The 20,370-nt window shown below is 41.5% G+C and overlaps 1 protein-coding gene across 1 annotated transcript in view; it reads left to right on the forward strand.

Moving 5' to 3' along the window:
• Positions 1-20,370, forward strand: part of fstl5 (follistatin-like 5) — a 724,566-nt gene that overhangs the window by 645,710 nt on the left and 58,486 nt on the right. The window contains exons 13-14 of the mRNA XM_067992568.1: positions 9,539-9,646; positions 12,142-12,266. Coding sequence (XP_067848669.1) covers positions 9,539-9,646; positions 12,142-12,266 — 233 coding nt within the window. The remainder of the gene's footprint in view (positions 1-9,538; positions 9,647-12,141; positions 12,267-20,370) is intronic.

The following is a 20,370-nucleotide window of genomic DNA, read 5'->3' on the forward strand; positions in this document are numbered from 1 at the left end:
CTTGACCCGTCCATTGCCTCTGTGTTGTCAGACTGTTTGTCTAACATCCAGTCCTGGATGAGCCGTAATTTCCTCCAGTTAAGCGTTGGCAAGACTGAAGTCATCACCTTCAGCCCCTGCCACAAATTCCATACCTTCACCACTGATTCCATCCCCCTGACTGGCCACTGTTTCAGGTTGAGCCAGACTGTTCACAACCTCGGCATTCTACTTGACGCCTACCAAAATTTCCTACCCGTATCCTCTCCATCGCAAAGATCACCTACCTCCACCTCCAGAACATCGGCCGTCTCTGCCCCTGCCTCAGCCCGTCTGCTGCCGAAACCTTCATCCGTGCTGCTGTGACCTCCAGACTCAACTATTCCAATACTCTCCTGGCCAGCCTCCCATCCTCCTCCCTCCATAAACTTCAGCTCATCCAAAACCCTGCTGCTCTTATCCTATCCCACACCAAGTTCCGCTCACCTATCACTCCAGTGCACGATAATTTACATGGCTCTCAGTCCACCAATGCCTCAAATTTAAAATTCTCATTTTTTTAAAAATCCCTTTATGGCCCTGCCCCTCTCTATCTTCACCCCCATTTTATTTTAGTCTGTATAAATATTTTAACTTAAGTCTAACATGACCTACTTTGGCTTTGTTCTATTATGCACCCCTCTTTTGACTCTAGGAACATACATGGCTTCCTTTTGCATCAGAATGGTTTTAAAGATACTCCACTTCTCTTCTATGTTTGTAATTTCCCCTTCCAATCCACTGATTCAAGTGCTTTGCCATTTTTGCAAATTTTAGCCCTACTAAAATCTGGAACCAGCATTAAATTCTTGGCAACTTTTGTTTAACTGATGAAATTGAATCAAATTATGTTGTGGTCATTGTTGCCCAGGTGTTCCCCAAATAGCCATCAGTATCACTACTAAAAAGAAAATCAAACCCCCGATTACCCCTAGTTACTTCACTAACATGTTGTATTAGAAATCAGTAATTTATAATGTCTACAGATCTTTCAGCTGACCTGCACTCACAGCTGGATGGCTCACCATTGGACTATTAAATGCCAAGGAAATTAAAATCCCCCGTTATACACACATTTCCCAATTCAAATGCTTTAGTAACTTGTGTCCAGAGTGCCTCAGCACAATGAGACCATTGACCGAATGTAGGTTAGTGTTTCACGGTTTAACATAGGTTTTCTTATTCATAAAGAAAAGGTTCCAAGTTCAGTAAGTGAGTTTTGATTGTAACAGTCACTTTGTACATTTACTTGCTGTCTGTAAAATAAAGCAGCTTAACAATTCATGCCTGGCCTCATCTCACTAAAGTGTTTTCAGTCCACGTACTGAAAGGTTGAAAAGGTGCATGTGAGGGCACATGTGAAAGAACCAATATCAAGTTCTGATCAAAAGGAGATACTGTTGTTACATCCCCAGGCTATGCAATGATAGATCTTGGGCAGTATGGGAACACATGAACTGACCAGCACCGCTGAACCTGAGTATCTATCTAAGGCTAGCAAAAAATTTGTAACAAGCACACAGGAATTTAATATGAATGTGTTAATCAGTGTGCAAAAATTAGCACACAGAAAAATTTCAACTCCCAGGAGAACTAGCTTTCAAGAGTTTCTGAACTGGACTCTGTGAGCGAGTTGAATTGATTTCAACAGAAGTAAAGTAAACAACATGGGGTGTTCCCACGACTGCGGCATTATAATTGTCCATGTTAATTCAGCTCACTTGCTCTGTTGGGATCAGTAAATCATCTAAGTTAGCTTCCCAATGTTGCCATTAGCAACAGTTATCCCCACCATCACGGAAGCCAGTCTTCGGCCAATTCGATTCACTCCACGTGATATCAAGAAACAGCTGAGTGCACTGGATACAGCAAAGGCTATGGGCCCCGACAACATCCCAGCTGTAGTGCTGAAGACTTGTGCTCCAGAACTAGCTGCGCCTCTCGCCAAGCTGTTCCAGTACAGCTACAACACTGGCATCCACCCGACAATGTGGAAAATTGCCCAGGTATGTCCTGTCCACAAAAAGCAGGACAAATCCAATCCGGCCAATTACCGCCCCATCAGTCTACTCTCAATCATCAGCAAAGTGATGGAAGGTGTCGTCGACAGTGCTATCAAGCGGCACTTACTCACCAATAACCTGCTCACCGATGCTCAGTTTGGGTTCCGCCAGGACCACTCGGCTCCAGACCTCATTACAGCCTTGGTCCAAACATGGACAAAAGAGCTGAATTCCAGAGGTGAGGTGAGAGTGACTGCCCTTGACATCAAGGCAGCATTTGACCGAGTGTGGCACCAAGGAGCCCTAGTAAAATTGAAGTCCATGGGAATCAGGGGGAAAACTCTCCAGTGGCTGGAGTCATACCTAGCACAAAGGAAGATGGTAGTGGTTGTTGGAGGCCAAGCATCTCAGCCCCAGGGCATTGCTGCAGGAGTTCCTCAGGGCAGTGTCCTAGGCCCAACCATCTTCAGCTGCTTCATCAATGACCTTCCCTCCATCATAAGGTCAGAAATGGGGATGTTCGCTGATGACTGCACAGTGTTCAGTTCCATTCGCAACCCCTCAGATAATGAAGCAGTCCGAGCCCGCATGCAGCAAGACCTGGACAACATCCAGGCTTGGGCTGATAAGTGGCAAGTAACATTCGCGCCAGATAAGTGCCAGGCAATGACCATCTCCAACAAGAGAGAGTCCAACCACCTCCCCTTGACATTCAACGGCATTACCATCGCCGAATCCCCCACCATCAACATCCTGGGAGTCACCATTGACCAGAAACTTAACTGGACCAGCCATATAAATACTGTGGCTACGAGAGCAGGTCAGAGGCTGGGTATTCTGCGGCGAGTGACTCACCTCCTGACTCCCCAAAGCCTTTCCACCATCTACAAGGCACAAGTCAGGAGTGTGATGGAATACTCTCCACTTGCCTGGATGAGTGCAGCTCCAACAACACTCAAGAAGCTCGACACCATCCAAGATAAAGCAGCCCGCTTGATTGGCACCCCATCCACCACCCTAAACATTCACTCCCTTCACCACCGGCGCACTGTGGCTGCAGTGTGCACCATCCACAGGATGCACTGCAGCAACTCGCCAAGGCTTCTTCGACAGCACCTCCCAAACCCGCGACCTCTACCACCTAGAAGGACAAGGGCAGCAGGCGCATGGGAACAACACCACCTGCACGTTCCCCTCCAAGTCACACACCATCCCGACTTGGAAATATATCGCCGTTCCTTCATTGTCGCTGGGTCAAAATCCTGGAACTCCCTTCCTAACAGCACTGTGGGAGAACCGTCACCACACGGACTGCAGCGGTTCAAGAAGGCGGCTCACCACCACCTTCTCGAGGGCAATTAGGGATGGGCAATAAATGCCGGCCTTGCCAGCGACGCCCACATCCCGTGAACGAATAAAAAAAAAAGAAAAACATTTGAAATATGTTTTGAAGAAGCTAATAGATCACCTATGGCATTGTCTGTAGCAAGGGAGTGTGTCCAGTGTGTTTCTTTCCTATTATCCTGGGATCTAATTGATCAGGTAATATCATGTGATTAACACGGACCAACCAGGAAGCCACGATATGAATATAAAGCTTAAAAAAATGATCAAGAAGTCATAATTCTTTTTCTGTTCCAATTTTCTATTTGATTTCCTTCCTTGCCCCTCATCTCTTAAAGGCAGTTACAGAAAGAGTAGACAAATGCAATGCAGCGGATGTGGTGTACATGGAATTTCAGAAGGCCTTTGATAAGGTGCCACAAAAGAGACTCATAACAAAGGTCAGGCCGCATGGAGTCAGTAGCTAGGAAGCAGAATTGATTGAAAGGTGGCTACAAAATAGAAAACAGAGGGTAGGATTCAAGGGACGTTTCTCGGACGAGCAGAAAGTAGGAAGTGGTGTCCCACAGGGATCCACACTGGGTCCACTGTTGATCACCATATAAGTAAATAATTTGGACTCCAAACTTGGAGGTTTGGTGTCAAAATTTGCAGATGATCCCAAACTGGAGAGTATAGCTAATAGTGTGACAGACTGCACCAAAATACAGGCAGACAAAATAGGCTTCCAAAGTGGGCAGATAAATGGCAAATGTAATTCAATATAGTTTGGTAAGAGGAATAAGGATGCCACTTATTCCTTTGAGGGTAAGAAATTAAATAAGAACATAAGAACATAAGAAATTGGAGCAGGAGTAGGCCAATCGGCCCCTCGAGCCTGCTCCGCCATTCAATAAGATCATGGCTGATCTGATCCCAACCACAAATCTAAAGAACACAAGAAGTAGGAGCAGGACCCGGCCACACAGCCCCTAGGCCCTCTCCGCCACCCACAGGGCATTGACCGATCCGAACTCAGCTTCATGTCCAATTTCCTGCCCGCTCCCCATAACCCCTAATTCCCTTTACTTCTAGGAAACTGTCTATTTCTGTTTTAAATTTATCTAATGATGTAGCTTCCACAGCTTCCTGGGGCAGCAAATTCCACAGACCTACCACCCTCTGAGTGAAGAAGTTTCTCCTCATCTCAGTTTTGAAAGAGCAGCCCCTTATTCTAAGATTATGCCCCCTAGTTCTAGTTTCACCCATCTTTGGGAACATCCTTACTGCATCCACCCGATCAAGACCCTTCACAATCTTATATGTTTCAATAAGATCGCCTCTCATTCTTCTGAACTCCAATGAGTAGAGTCCCAATCTACTCAACCTCTCCTCATATGTCCGCCCCCTCATCCCCGGGATTAACCGAGTGAACCTTCTTTGTACTGCCTCGAGAGCAAGTATGTCTTTTCTTAAGTATGGAGACCAAAACTGTATGCAGTATTCCAGGTGCGGTCTCACCAATACCCTATATAACTGCAGCAATACCTCCCTGTTTTTATATTCTATCCCCCTAGCAATAAAAGCCAACATTCCGTTGGCTTTCTTGATCACCTGCTGCACCTGCATACCAACTTTTTGATTTTCTTGCACTAGGACCCCCAGATCCCTTTGTACTGCAGTACTTTCCAGTCTCTCGCCATTAAGATAATAACTTGCTCTCTGATTTTTCCTGCCAAAGTGCATAACCTCACATTTTCCAATATTGTATTGCATCTGCCAAATCTCCGCCCACTCACCCAGCCTGTCTATATCCCCCTGCAGGTTTTTTATGTCCTCCTCACTCTCTACTTTCCCTCCCATCTTTGTATCATCTGCAAATTTTGATATGTTGCACTCGGTCCCCTCCTCCAAATCGTTAATATAGATTGTAAAGAGTTGGGGACCCAGCACCGACCCCTGTGGAACACCACTGGTTACTGGTTGCCAGTCCAAAAATGAACCATTTATCCCAACTCTCTGCTTCCTGTTCAATAACCAATCCTCCACCCATGCCAGAACGAGCAAAGAAATCTAGAAATTCAGATACATAAACCACTAAAATTACCAGCACAAGTTGATAAGGCCATAAAGAGTGCAAACAAATTACTGGGTTTCCTTTTTAGAGAAATGGAATACAAAACCAGGGAGGTGATGTTAAACTTATATCGAACCTTGGTTGGACCACACTTGGAGTACTGTGTGCAGTTCTGGTCTCATATTACAAAAAGGATATAGAAGCTCTGGAGAAGGTACAAATAAGATTAACAGGGATCTTAGGAGACTTGAGAGGATGCAACTGTCAGGAAAGACTGAGAAGACTGCAGTTCCATTCTCTGGAAAAGAGAAGACTAAGAGGAGATCTGATAGATGTCTTTAAAATTATGTAAGGGTTCAAATGGGTGGATGAAGAAAAGCTGTTTCCATTTGTGGGTGAGCTCAGAAATAAGGGGCATAAATATAAGATAGTCATTTACCAATCAGATATAGAATTTAGGAGGAATTTCTTCACACGAGAGTGGTGCGAATATGGAACTTGCTGCCACATGGGGTGGTTGAAGCAGATAGAATTGATGCATTTAGGGGAAGGCTTGATGCATTAGAAGGAATTAGAGGGATATGGGGGCAGGATGGGAAGTTGTAATTAGAATGGGAGGAGGCTCATGTGGCGTATAAATATCGGCATTGACCAATTGGGCCAAATGGCCTGTATCTATGCTGTAGATTCTGTGAAATTCTATGAATTCTATTTTGAAATAAACTCATGCTTTAATCCAGTAAACCTCAGTTGCACCACCTCTAAGGCAAGTATATCCTTCCTTTGATAAGGAGACCAAAACTGTGTGCAGCCTGGAGAATAGTGTTAGAGGGATTGATAACAATTAAAGGGATATGGATGGATTAATTACATACGCTATGGACTGGCAAATAGAATTTAATATGGATAAATCTAGTGCTATGCACATCGGTAGAGGAAATATGAAGCATGCACACATGCAGTTATTTAAAATTCACTGAAAGTATCTGGCCAATTTGAAACTGTTGTCAACAAAGCCAGGCAAGTATCTGAATGCATCTCAAATACATACATCGATATATAGATATATATATATATATATACACATATACACACACATACATACATATATATACACACACATACACACACATACATACATATATATACACACATACACACATGTATATACACACATACATGCATACATACACACACACATACATACATATACATGCAGTTTTAAACCTGGCTAACTCATTGGTGAGGCCACATTTGAAAAGCTGCGTATGGTTTAAGGACCTCTCTTTTCAAAAGGACATTCATGAATTGGAGAAGTTTCAAAGAAGTGTTGCAAAGATGATTTCAAACTATAAAGAGACTCTTACAGAACTGAGCTTGTTTTCATTGAGTAAAACATTATTGAAGAGGGTTTTAAATGTTTAGATAATGTAGATGAAAGGAGGCTGCTTTAATTTAAATAGATTGCAGAACTACAGTTCACAAGAGCAAAACTGACTAGGTTAAAGAAAAAAATGTTTGCTCAGAGTTTCATATGTGAGGAATTGGTTCCCAGTAGAAGTGGTTAGTGCTCCAAGATAGATGAGTATTTGCTGACGAACAGGATTGAAGGCTGTAAAGTTAAATGTGGACATGGATCAGCAAATATTCTGTGAATAGCTTTGGTTTCAGTGATGCTGGGATCATAGAAATCTCATCTGTGAAATTCAACTGGTCAGGGTTAAATAATGAAAATTGCAATGTCACTTGATAGTCTGGAGTTTTCAATAATTTACCTTCTGGGTTATGGAGATATTTCAGGGAGATTGGTGCCTTCTACTTGTTATCTATTTACTTCCCTTAAGAGATTAAAAGAAAAGCCCATGACAATAAAAATCTTGCATAGTCCATGGAAAGATGCAACATTGATCAACCAAATGGCCTTTTCTTATTACATTTCCTTATGTTCACATATAAGTAAAAAATAGTCTTTGTTAAATAAAAAGTAAACATTTTTTTCAGAATCAAGTATGATAAATCCGCATTAGAGATTTTTTTCTCCTTGAGTAGAAAATGTAGATAGAACACTAGGAATAATTGCATAATGAAATTGGAAGTTGGAAAATAGAAATAAAAACAAGGATCAGAATGAACGTTTTATAATCCTCCCACTGACTGAGATAAATAATCCATGTTCAGGGAGCTTATGACGGACATGAGAAGTAGAAGTTCCACTACGATGCTTCAAAGGCCTTAAAATTACCCTGTGTGTGTATTAGCATATAAATGCACAATATATTTGCACGCAGTTCCTTTCTCTGCTATTTTAACAGAGATGTTAACCCAAACAGGTTAATTTCTTTAATAAAACAGCAAAGAAATGCATGCAAATGCATTAGGCTAACGTTCACACAGCATAATTCCAAGTCCACAGGATTTTTTTTCAAAAAATGTCCATGATGCGATCAGAATTAGTATTTATATTTTTAAAAAAACATTTGTATAATATGGGACCTCTGAAGTGTGAAACAGAACTAAACCAGCAATTCAGTAAAACCAGCATTGTTCTGTAAAGTTAAATGAAGGAAAGCTGAGGAAGATTAACGCCCCCATAAGCCAGATATTGTCTTCAAATCGTTTTCTTCTAAAGCTGTTAATAATATTCCTGTGTGTGAATCGACATAGTAGGGAGGCTTTTTATGGAGAATGAACCATTAAGAGCAAATGTTCTTCCAGAACAGCAGGCAGTATTATTTTACAAATTATTTAATAAAGACAATTCATTCCAAATTTCTTCAAGAATTAATAGCTTTGGTTTTCCCTTCAAAATAAATGAGTATATCATACATAACAATGGCATTTTACATGGTCTATTTGTAAGCAATTGTCAGAATGTAATCACATTCAAATAATTACAGTAATAGAATGTGAACATTTTGCTCCTTGTTTTTTAAATAAATTAGTTTCTGAATTTCCATAACAATAAATTTCAATGTTCTTGTAACAATGATGAGATTAAAAATAGTCCAATTTTCAACAATTGAAGGCTGGCTTCCTTTTTGTTTAATTATTGATTTAATGTGGCAAACCAGTTTGTTGTGCTGAAGGTGCTGTTATTGCATTTAAAAATTTCCCATGCTGTGAAGTTACATCACTTCTACGTGCCATTGAGTTAATTTTTTAAAAAATGATTATTATTTGATTTGTTGAAGTTGCACAATGAGATATAAATACAAATGTATGTTAATTGCAATATTATGAACACTGTCCTTTCATTTCCAAGACCTGGGTACAATCCAGCCTAGACAAACAGCTGAACACTTTCCTCTCTCTGATTGCTGTTAAAGAGCCAATGTGAGACAGAAAAAATCTTTTTGAAGAATTGACTCATAGTTGACATGAAAACAAAAATAAGACAAAAGAAAAAATTTATACCTTTAAATATCATGTAAAGATAGAAATATTTGTAACTTTAATTATAAGAACATTAAGAATAGAGCAAACATAAATTGATCCACCAAGCCTGTTCCTTCCAAAGACCATGTACAATATACTCCAACGTGGGCTTTATCCCAAACGTACTGTTAAACTGCACCTGAAACTCCAAAGGTGAAACTTCAGACTATTTATCGATCCTTACATCTACATTTTCGACCTCCGTACGTGGAGACTTATGTCTTATTTTAGTTACAATTCCTGCATCGGCACAGAAATGACTATTTTGTTGAGCAAAAGTCAGTCCTCATTAAGAGCTGGCTGTTATACAAGGAAACAAAAATATCATAGTGGTACGTAGTCAAGGCTTGTGGAAGCACTCCAAATAGTGTTCTTGAGTGGTGTTGGCAGTCCCAGCTGGCCATTAGTGCACTACCTTAAGGAAAATGCTCATTAGTTCAGATTAGTTGTACTTAATTAACCAGCTGCTTTTAACATTGAGACATTGGAAAAACAAACCAATCCTTGGATCTCTGTAACTCGATGGGGAAAAAGTACTGTTCCTTCATCTAGTGTTGAATAATGCACTGTAACTATAATAACAAATTCCTCTCAGTTCTCTAGTAAGTTATAGATCTTGGAAATGATTAATAATTTATGGTTTGCACAACAGCACTTCATTTGATTCCATTCTCCTTTACAGGTTGTAGCCACTGATCCAGTTCCAGTGAAACTTCACTATGACAAATCACATGATCAAGTATGGGTTCTTAGCTGGGGTGATATGGAGAAAAACTCACCAACACTGCAGGTAAATATGTCCATTTCCAGCATCTAATTAGCTGTACTCCATTAACAATAAATTTAGCAATGATATTATAAATATTACAGATCAAAGTTTTGTGAACTCTGAATTTTAATAAGAGTGGTAGTACCAGCCAATGGAAAATTGCAGGTGAAGTTAATACATAGATATGGTACTACAATTTTATGGACCAATACAGATTTAGAGAAACATTTCATTAAATTTAAGAGTGAAATTAGTACTCTTACCTGCAGTGACTATGACACAATTATTTGAGTTTACAGTTAAAGCTGCCCATTGATTACTTGAGATCCAAGACCCAACATCCAACTGCTCTATAAATTTAAACCTGGCTTACACAATGACATGTAAATTTTGTCTCGCTCTCCCTTTTAGGTCCAACAAGAAATAAAGTAGAATGAGAGAATGTCTTGTAGACATGCTAACCCATGCACTAAGGTCACCCATGTCTCTTTGTAATCAGCACCAAGAAATCCTTATCACTCCAACAACAACAACAACAACAACAACAACGTGCATTTACATAGAGCCTTTAACGTAGTAAAACATCCCAAGGCACTTCATAGGAGCGTAATTAGATAAAAATTGACACCGAGCCAAAGAAGGAGACATTAGGACAGGTGACCAAATGCTTGGCAAAGAGGTAGGTTATAAGAAAAGTCACAAAGGAGGAGCGAGAGGTAGAGAGGCAAAGAAGTTTGGGGAGGGAATTCCAGAGCTTAGGGCCTAGCTGGCTGAAGGCACCACCGCCAATGATGGGGCAATAGATGTGAGGCTGCACACAAGGCCAGAGATGAAGGAACATAGGAGGAGGAGGTTACAGAGATAGGGAGCGGCGAGACCATGAAGGGATTTGAAAAGGATGATCAAAATTTTAAAATTGAGGCGTTGCTGAACCGGGATCCAATATTGGTCAGCGAGCACAGGGATGATGGGTGAACAGGATTTGCTGCGAATTAGGATATGGGCAGTTTTGAATGAGCTCAAGTGTATAGAGGGTGGAAGATGGGAGGCCGGCCAGGAGAGCATTGGAACAGTGAAGTCTGGAGGTAACAAAAGCATGAATGAGGGTTTGAGGAGCAGATGGGCTGAGACAGAGACGGAGACGGGCAATGTTACGGAGGTGGAAGTAAGCGGCCTTTGTGATAGAGAAGATATGGGGTCGGAAGCTCAGCTCAGGGTCAATTCGAACGCCGAAGTTGCGAACTGTCTAGTTCAACCTGAGACAATGTCCAGGAAGGGGGACGCAATCGATGGCTAGGGAATGAAGTTTGTGACTAGGGCCGAAGGCAATGGCTTCAATCTTCCCATTGTTTAACCGAGGAAATTTCTGCTCATCCAGGACTGGATGTTGGACAAGCAGTCTGACAAAACAGAGGTAGTGGAAGGATTGAGATAGATGGTTAAGCCTTAGAGCTGGGTATCATCAGCATACATGTGGAACCTGACATTGTGTCTTCGGTTGATGTCGCTGAGGGTCAGCAAATAGATGAAAAATAGGAAGGGGCCAAGGATAATCCTTGGGGGACACCAGATGTAATGGTGAGGGGGTGGGAAGAGAAGCCATTACAGGAGATTCCTAGTTTCCTTAATATTCCTATTCAACCCTAACCCAATACCACCAACATCAATACCATCTTATTTAGGATTTCTTAGCCATTATGTGACTTATCTCTTGCCGCGATTCACTAACAGACCCCTTATGTAAGATCCTCCCTCTGCATGGACAGAGTGTCACAGAAATTCTATTCTTGGAATAGAATTGAGTGGAAAGCAATCACACAGGGTCAGAAACAAGTAGTTTCCCAATACTTGTAATATGTCATTTTTCTTACCTTTGTAAGTGTTGGTTACTTTGTTAGAACAATATTCAGCTATTCCAATAGCTGTTGTGTCTCTCATAAATAATCTATATAGTGTTAAATGAAGATAAAAAATTTACTATTGCTTAATAGCATTAAATATACCTCAAAGATCAAACATCAATGAATTTTAAGTAATCATCCATGATATTCAAATAAAAATACTTTGTTAATAGTTATTATTGTTATACATTATCAGGAAGAGTCAAGATCATTAACTCTGCGATTATAGTACAGTGGGATAGTATATTGCAGCTTTATTATAAACTATCTAATCACATTTAATCAGCAAATAAAACAGAAAGAAATATAAAATACTATGACCTTTCACAATCAGCAACAAATTGCATTCCTTCTAAGTTGAATAACAAATTAAGTATACAATAATTCATCAGGAAAAATAAGTCTGCGGCCTTTTGAACAACAAGGATTGTTAAAATCTATTTGCTCAGTATTACTTCAATGGCTATTTTACAAAACACCCATTGAGCAAATATCTATGCACTATAATAAATGACACTAATTTTTGTGCTTACCACAATTGGTCATTTTAATAGCCTTCATATAATTTCACCTGTGTTGGGCAAATTTTCTATTTCATTTACTTTTTCTCTACAGGTAATTAATCAGGCCAGTGGGAGTGCAGCCCATCACACCATCCATACCCAACCAGTCGGCAAACAGTTTGACAGGGTGGATGATTTTTTCATTCCATCTACAACCCTCATCATTAATCACATCAGGTAGGTGTGTGGGTGTAAAACCCATAACAGGATCAATTTCACTCACAGCTTCGGCTTTCTGTGGGAGATGAAATAAAAGAGTCCCAAAGGTAGCAACAACAAATTTTACTATAGAGAGAAAGCTGTAAAGATTCTTGATTTTACTTTAACATCTCCCAGTTAATTAATATGCAGTTCAGTTGGCCTGAAATTCTTTGAAACTTTAGTGATTTTATTTATTAGTTCTTCTGTGTGATAGCAAAGGGGAACCTATGTAGTGGTATCAGTGGAAAATGCAATAGCAGGTAGCTGACGTGCTACCAAACTCAGGAGAAGAAGGAGGGGTAGGAGATACAATTTATCCAATGTGAGTTGTAGTGGATTTAAAACTTGCTCCTGCTCCAGATTCTACTTTTCCCCCTTGCTGATGAAAATGGATAAATATTGTCCTTCTGCCAAGCAGACCAACGTGCTGAGTTAGTCATCGTCCTCAGAATAACATTAGTGCACAGCAGCTGGTAATGGTATATATTAGTGTGCATGTAGTGTGTATGCTGTTTAAACTTTTAGCCTGTCACAAATCTGAAAATCCATTTGATTTCACAGCAGAATCCATATGTATCAGGTAATTTGGTGAAAATTTTTTTAAAATGTAATAATTATATCAAAGCAAATGGAGTCCTGCTCCAGGGAAGACAGATTATAAGCCATAATCGGGGTGGTTGAAGTTTTAAGTGTGGTGGTGGAAGTACGGTCACCTTATTTGTCAGGACAAGGGCAACACCAGAAAAAGGGAAATTCAGGAGGCGGGTTGGTTGTTCCAGACAAGAGGTTGTTACAAAAGATTAGGGCTCATGGGGTTGGGGGTAATATATTAGCAAGGATTGAGGATTGGTTAATGGACAGAAAACAGAGTAGGAATAAACGGGTCATTCTCAAGTTGGCAGGCTGTAACTAGTGGGATGCCGCAAGGATCAGTGCTTGGGCCTTAGCTGTTTACAATATATATCAATGACTTAGATGAAGGGACCGAGTGTAATGTATCCAAGTTTGCTGACGATACGAAGCTAGGTGGGAAAGTAAGCTGTGAGGAAGACGCAAAGAGGCTGCAAAGCGATATAGACAGCTAAAATGAGTGGGCAAGAAGTTGGCAAATGGAGTATAATGTGGGGAAATGTGAAATTATCCACTTTGGTAGGAAGAATAGAAAAGCAGAATAATTTTTAAAAGGTGAGCCACTAAGAAATGTTGGTATTCAGAGGGATTTGTGTGTCCTTGTACATGAATCATAGAAAGTTAACATGCAGGTACAGCAAGCAATTAGGAAGACAAATGGTATCTTAGCTTTTATTGCAAGGGGGTTGGAGTATAAGAGTAAGGAGGTCTTGCTGCAATTATATAGGGCTCTGGTGAGATCACACCAGGAGTACTGCGTACAGTTTTGATCTCCTTATCTAAGAAAGGATATACTTGCCTTAGAGGGGATGCAGTGAAGATTCACTAGATATGTTCCTGGGATGAGAGTGTTATCCAATGAGGAGAGAGTGAGTAAAATGGGCCTATTTTCTCTGGAGTTTAGAAATCTCATTGAAATGCATTAAATTCTTAGAGGGCTTGACAGGATAGATGCTGAGAGGCTGTTTCCCCTGGCTGGAGAGTCTAGGACTAGTGGTCACAGACTCAAGATAAGGGGTCAGCCATTTAAGATCGAGATGAGGAAAAGTTTCTTCACTCAGAGGGTTGCGAATCTTTGGAATTCTCTACCCTAGAGGGCTGTGGATGCTCAGTCGTTGAGTATCTTCAAGATTGAGATTGATGGATGTTTGGATACTAAGGGAATCAAGGGATATGGGGATAGGGTGGGAAAGTGGAGTTGAGGTGGATAATCAGCCATGATCTGATTGAATGGCGGAGCAGGCTGAAGGGACCGTATAGCCTACTCCTGCTCCTATTTCTTATATTCTTATCTGCCCTGAGGTAACTACTCCTAACGAATGATATCCAAAATCAGAAACCTGACAGCAGTTCATTTTTACTGACAGGTGAAAAATGTAAGTAGCATTAATGATCACTTGCTCCCAGGTAACACTCATGGGAAAAACAGAATGTCATGTCTTTGCAACTGTGGCATCATATTCTGTTAATCACTCTTAAAAAAGAACTCAGCGGGAGATTTACACTCGTGCTTAATTTTGTTCCCTGATTAATATGTAACTTTTGAATTGTGGCTGTAAAAAATCAAAGGGGATGATTTTGTCTGCAATATGTGTGTAGAGAAATCATAAATGAGTTTAGAAAGAAGATGCTTACAATTTTGTTACACATAATGTGCACAAATTAATAATCACGTTGCCGAATAATTCTAATCACACACTTACCTGCCTAGTCTCCCGTCTCTGTGCTTGGTAGCATATATATGTACTCAAATCTGTTCTCACCTAAAGCACCTAGGGGGCAAAATTGGGCCATATAGCACCCGTTATATAGGCGCTATGCAGACACCTAAGCCCCGAAGATGGCGTCTGAGATACGCATGCACACTTCCGGCATGAGCTGCACAGGCAGCTATCTTGGTAAAGGCGTTTGCGCACAAGCACCTAACGAACGCCGGCAGCATATAGAGTAGGGAGATTTTGACATAAATCAGTGTACAACGCTGATTTAAAAGGACTGCTGCTATTTTGGAACTCCTTGCTCCAGCCAACGCACTGTCTTAACCTCGCACAGCTGAACAGGTCTTAAACAGCATGGAGGACACCCCACCAGCGCTTTTTAAAGGGATCATGCAGGAGTTACAGGTTCGTTGCTGGATTATTTGTTCTGGTTGCTAATGCATTTGTACCTGTTTTTAGAGGTTTCTTATTCTTGAATAAAGTTTCAATGATCTACTGGGAGTGAGCTGGCTAGCTGACAGGCAACAGCAAGAGCACTGGCGGAGTGGCAGGGGTGGGACAGGAATGCTGTCATCCTGAGAGAGGACACAGGTTCATGTTCCATGGAGCCACTGCCACTTGCTGCCTTTTGTTATGCGCCATCGTCTCCTGCAAAAAAGCAGGACGTGTGTCAGTGAGTGTCCTGCAAGATGTTTGGATGATGTGACTGTCATGGTTGAATAGCTGCCAGTGTGTGTGACCTGTGAGTTGTGGGTGTACGGCTTGCCAGAGTGGTAATGTGTGAGGGTGAGATGAAGCATCTGATTGGAAGAGTTGAGAACTGATTGAAAGAGTTTGTTGGTCGATGGGTGATGGGGGGTACGGTGTGTGGAGCAGTGGATGCAGCTAGTGGTGCAGTTGGTAGGAGATGCCACTTGATAGCTTGTGTCAAATCATCTTGACCACTTGTGTCAAATCATTGAACTTCTTCCTGCACTGCATCCATGTTAGTGGTGCTACGCTCCTGGCATTGACTTCGTCCCCCACTGTCTCCCACGATCTCTTCAGCATATGTCCGGAGGGCCTCTTGCCCCCTTGCGGGTATAGGATGCCCCTCCTTCTGCCCACCTCTTACACCAAGGCCTTTAGTATATCAACAGAGAACCTTGGTACATGCTCGGTACAAACTCAGATCGGCATTTGATGGGGTCTGGTGTGCAGATTGGAGGATCTGGGATGTAGTTTTGCGAAACCTTTATTCAATATTTTAAAATAAAACAACAGTTTTTAAACATAAGGACGGGACCTGCATCTGTGTTTTACTTGTACAATTTCTGATCTCCGTTCAGACTCCGTTTAGATCCGTATCTTAAATTTTGGAAATAAAAGAGTCCCGCCAGCTTTGAGCTGCCAGTTGTTGCTCATTAAAAATTCCAGAGTTCCCATCATCACCATGCTTCACTATATTGCAGCACAGATTCACTTTATAACAAAAGGCAGCAAGTGGCAGTGGCTCCATGGACTTCCAGCACTTCCTGCAGCCACAGTGCACCTCCCCTTTAAGAGGTTCAGGCTGCCTTTAGTGGTGCCAGCCACTCCCGATATTGGGGCCCCCTGCTGATACGTGCCTCCACGCAAAAGTGCAGGTAGCGCTGGCTGCATGCTGCAATCATTGAAATCATCAGGCAGCATGAATGTTACGTGCTGCCTGCATCGCAACAATGCGGGTTAATCGGGCATCGCGATCCCAGCACCGGTTTTCAGGGTTTATCCAATATAACCCCCATGGTATTATCATGAGCATTGTGCAAGATTTTCTATGAAGCCAGATTAAAACTACTACTGCACTTTCATTTTCTTTTACTTCGATATAATGTATATGTTAAATTTAGGAAAGAAAAGATCTTTGTTTTATATTTGGGCACCAACAGCATTGTGGGTATGATTGAGCAGAAAGTTTATTTATGATTACAGATGGTAAAAATGTACAGCTGAATTAAAATCAGCAGCAAAAGTAATTGACGATGTAGTTAAAAATCTATAGTAGTCAATATTTTTGCCACGGGGTGACTAAGTCGATAGGATGGAATTGTCAGTTTGTTAGCTGCTAGGCTTTAAAAGCAACCTAAATCCAACTGGTTGGGACTAAAAGACTGGGTAACTTTCTACTCTTTACATCAAAGAGATATTTAAAATAGAGCTTGACAGTAGCAACTTGAGACGCCAGAATAAGTTCAGTGATCCCTTTGCTACCAGTGAACTGCCTCACTCAAAAGGAGTGCTTGTCAAAGAATCAGTGTTGTAGCCCTGTCTCTGATCGACACTCCCTTTGAGCAAGGTTCACTGCTAGGAGCACAGTATCACTGAATTTATCCTACCATTATTATGTCACCCACCATCTGCCCCACCTGTACTCCTTTGCCATGTATAATGCATTCTTGACAAGTTTTCGCAACTATATCCCAGACCATAAAAAAACTGTAAAAGTCTGTTGACTGCATTTGGCCACATTCGACATCTGGGGGGTGAAATTGGTCTCCTCCACCAGTAGTGCGAAACAGGCCCATAATGAATCAGCTGCCCATTTTACATCGGACCCAATTTTCATTTCCATTGACTTCATTAAAACCGGGCATGGTCTAAAACAGGCTGCCGATTCACTATGTGTCAGTTTTGCGCTTCTGGCGGAGGCCAAATTCATTCCTCTGATCACCTCAAGTCTGCCTTTCATTGATTGTGATGGCCTCCAGAGTTCACTGGGAGTGAGCTATATGGGAGTTAAGTTTTTATGGAGTTTTACAAAACTTGACAGTGTTTTGCCTATTTCATATTTGAACTGTTTGACCTACTTTAGTTTTGGAAAATTGTAGCAGTTTCTATTTTAGTATTGGTTAGTTTGATGGAATGATTTTGTGATTTGTATTGTTCTTGTCAAACACACCAGTTTTTGACCACACTTCATCAAGCAGGCCATAAATAAAGAAGATTGCCCCAAATGCACTTCCTTGTGGTATTAGTGTTGAGAAAAGACAACAAAGAAGTCAATTGCAAATACCTCTCTTAACTTTGCTAAAATTATGGTATGTTTTGATGGGTTTTTTTTAATCAGACGCAGACATGTGCAAGTATGTTTAATAACACAAAGATGAGAATATAGCACTTCCCCTGCAGCACAATGCTTGTCTGTTCATAACTCCTCCTGCAGTTAGTGAATCAGCATAGTAGCAGCATATATTGGCATAGTCCTGGATAATTTCGGATAACAACATGAGGTCAAAAACATAATGAGCATGAGCAGCAACAGCACACTCTTTGCCTTTTCTAATATTTTTGCAACTATTGACAGATAGGATTAACCCTAACTGATCTGGAGAGACATGTCCATAGTTAAATTTACAAACCTATAACCCATGGTGTGACACTGAAGATAGCTCATCATAAGGAACTGTTTCTATCTTGATTTATCCTTCGCCACCATTGTAGCCATCAGGTAAGTAGAAAGTTACCTGAGCCCCAGTGCTAGCTTCAAACTGCCTGTGACGAGACACAGGCAATAATCAGAAAAGAGAGTAGTGATAAGAATTTGTTGAAATTTGAAGTTGCAGCCAGTTTTAATGTAACTTCTTTCTACTGCTGATGGGGACTTTACAAATCAAATACTTTCAGCAACTGTTCCAGGATCTATGGCGCAGGGATTGCCAATTACTCAGATTTATTAAAAAAATAAGATATGGAAGATATGTTTCAAAAATTCAACTACATGAAGGAAATCACTGAGTGTCTGTGGAATTAGGAGAAGAGAACCAGGGAATGTGGTTAGAAGCTTAGAAAAATGTAACATGTACAACAACTTGCATTTATACAGCGCCTTTAATGTAATAAAATGTAGGGTAGTTTCTTTACACCTAGAATTCTGAATTCATTGAAGAAACAACCACTGACTGCAATGAATGCTGACTTCATTGAATTGTTAAAGAAGAAAAATGGACTGGTGGTGCAGGAGATTTAGGATTCTCCATTTTACCTCAGTCTAGGTTTGGATCTAGCAACATTCTTAACTAAAGCATGCAGCTCCTTTCCTCAGCTGCTTCATCAATGACCTTCCCTCCATCATAAGGTCTGAAATGGGGATACTCGCTGATGATTGCACAGTGTTCAGTTCCATTCGCAACCCCTCAAATAATGAAGCAGTTTGTGCCCACATGCAGCAAGACCTGGACAACATCCAGGCTTGGGCTGATAAGTGGCAACTAACATTTGCACCAGATAAGTGCCAGGCAATGACCATCTCCAACAAGAGAGAATCTAACCACCTCCCCTTGACATTCAACGGCATTACCATCGCCAAATCCCCCACCATCAACATCCTGGGGGTCACCATTGACCAGAAACTTAACTGGACCAGCCACATAAATACTGTGGCTACAAGAGCAGGTCACAGGCTGGGCATTCTGCGGTGAGTGACTCACCTCCTGATTCCCCAAAGCCTTTCCACCATCTACAAGGCACAAGTCAGGCGTGTGATGGAATACTGTCCGCTTGCCTGGATGAGTGCAGCTCCAACAACACTCAAGAAGCTCGACACAATCCAGGACAAAGCAGCCCACTTGATTAGCACCCCATTCATCACCCTAAACATTTACTCCCTCCACCACCGGCGCACAGTGGCTGCAGTGTGTACCATCCACAGGATGCACTGCAGCAACTCGCCAAGACTTCTTCGACAGCACCTCTCAAGCCCACGACCCCTACCACCTAGAAGGACAAGGGCAGCAGGTACATGGGAACAACACCACCTGTATGTTCCCCTCCAAGTCACACACCATCCCAACTTGGAAATATATCGCCGTTCCTTCATCGTCACTGGGTCAAAATCCTGGAACTCCCTTCCTATCAGCACTGTGGGAGAACCTTCACTACACGGACTGCAGTGGTTCAAGAAGGCGGCTCACCACCACCTTCTCAAGGGCAATTTGGGATGGGCAATAAATGCCAGCGACGCCCACATCCCATGAACGAATAAAAAAAAAATTTAGACTGGTTTCTGGCACTGTAAGAAACCCAGGTCAGCACTGCTCTGTCCAACCTATCAACCAAGCTTTTCCAACAATGGCAGAAAACAAGTTATTCGACCCAGTACTTGCTATTCCAAAATGCGTTGCCATGGTTATTGTCAGAGGCAGAACTATTTGCAGGCAATGTGAAGTGTCTTGGCTGGAATTAACTTCTCTTGAGGCAATAGACACAACATTCCACTACCATAACAAACACCTACCACCTCCCCATATCTCCCTTTATTTCTTAACAACCCATACTTAAGAAAACCTTCAGAATAATGCTGCATTGCTTAGAGAGAAAGGATATCAGACTGGAATTGGAATTAACCCTGGCATCCCAGGTCTTTAGCTTAGAATCTCTAGAAATCCCATTGAATATACAGCAAGAAACTGGGAAGGTGTTAATGTGAAAACTCTGCAGAGCATAATGTTCTAAAATATTACATTTCCTACAATTTTTGCATCTATATTCTACCTAGACAGTTGCATTGTTTGCATAAAACTGCCATCACAACTCCTGTGGACCCAGAAGAGCACTCCTGCTGAGTGTTTTTTTTAAAAGGAAACTTACCATTTGTTGCCGGCCGCCGACACTGAAGAATCCTGCACGGACAAATTTCTTGATGAGGTCTTTCAATAGGCCCCCAATTTACCTAATTAAGGGGCCTAATGCCAGTTTTAGGCGTCCACCACGGA

The sequence above is a fragment of the Heptranchias perlo genome, chromosome 1 (genome assembly GCF_035084215.1).
Source record: "Heptranchias perlo isolate sHepPer1 chromosome 1, sHepPer1.hap1, whole genome shotgun sequence".
NCBI lineage: Eukaryota > Metazoa > Chordata > Chondrichthyes > Hexanchiformes > Hexanchidae > Heptranchias > Heptranchias perlo.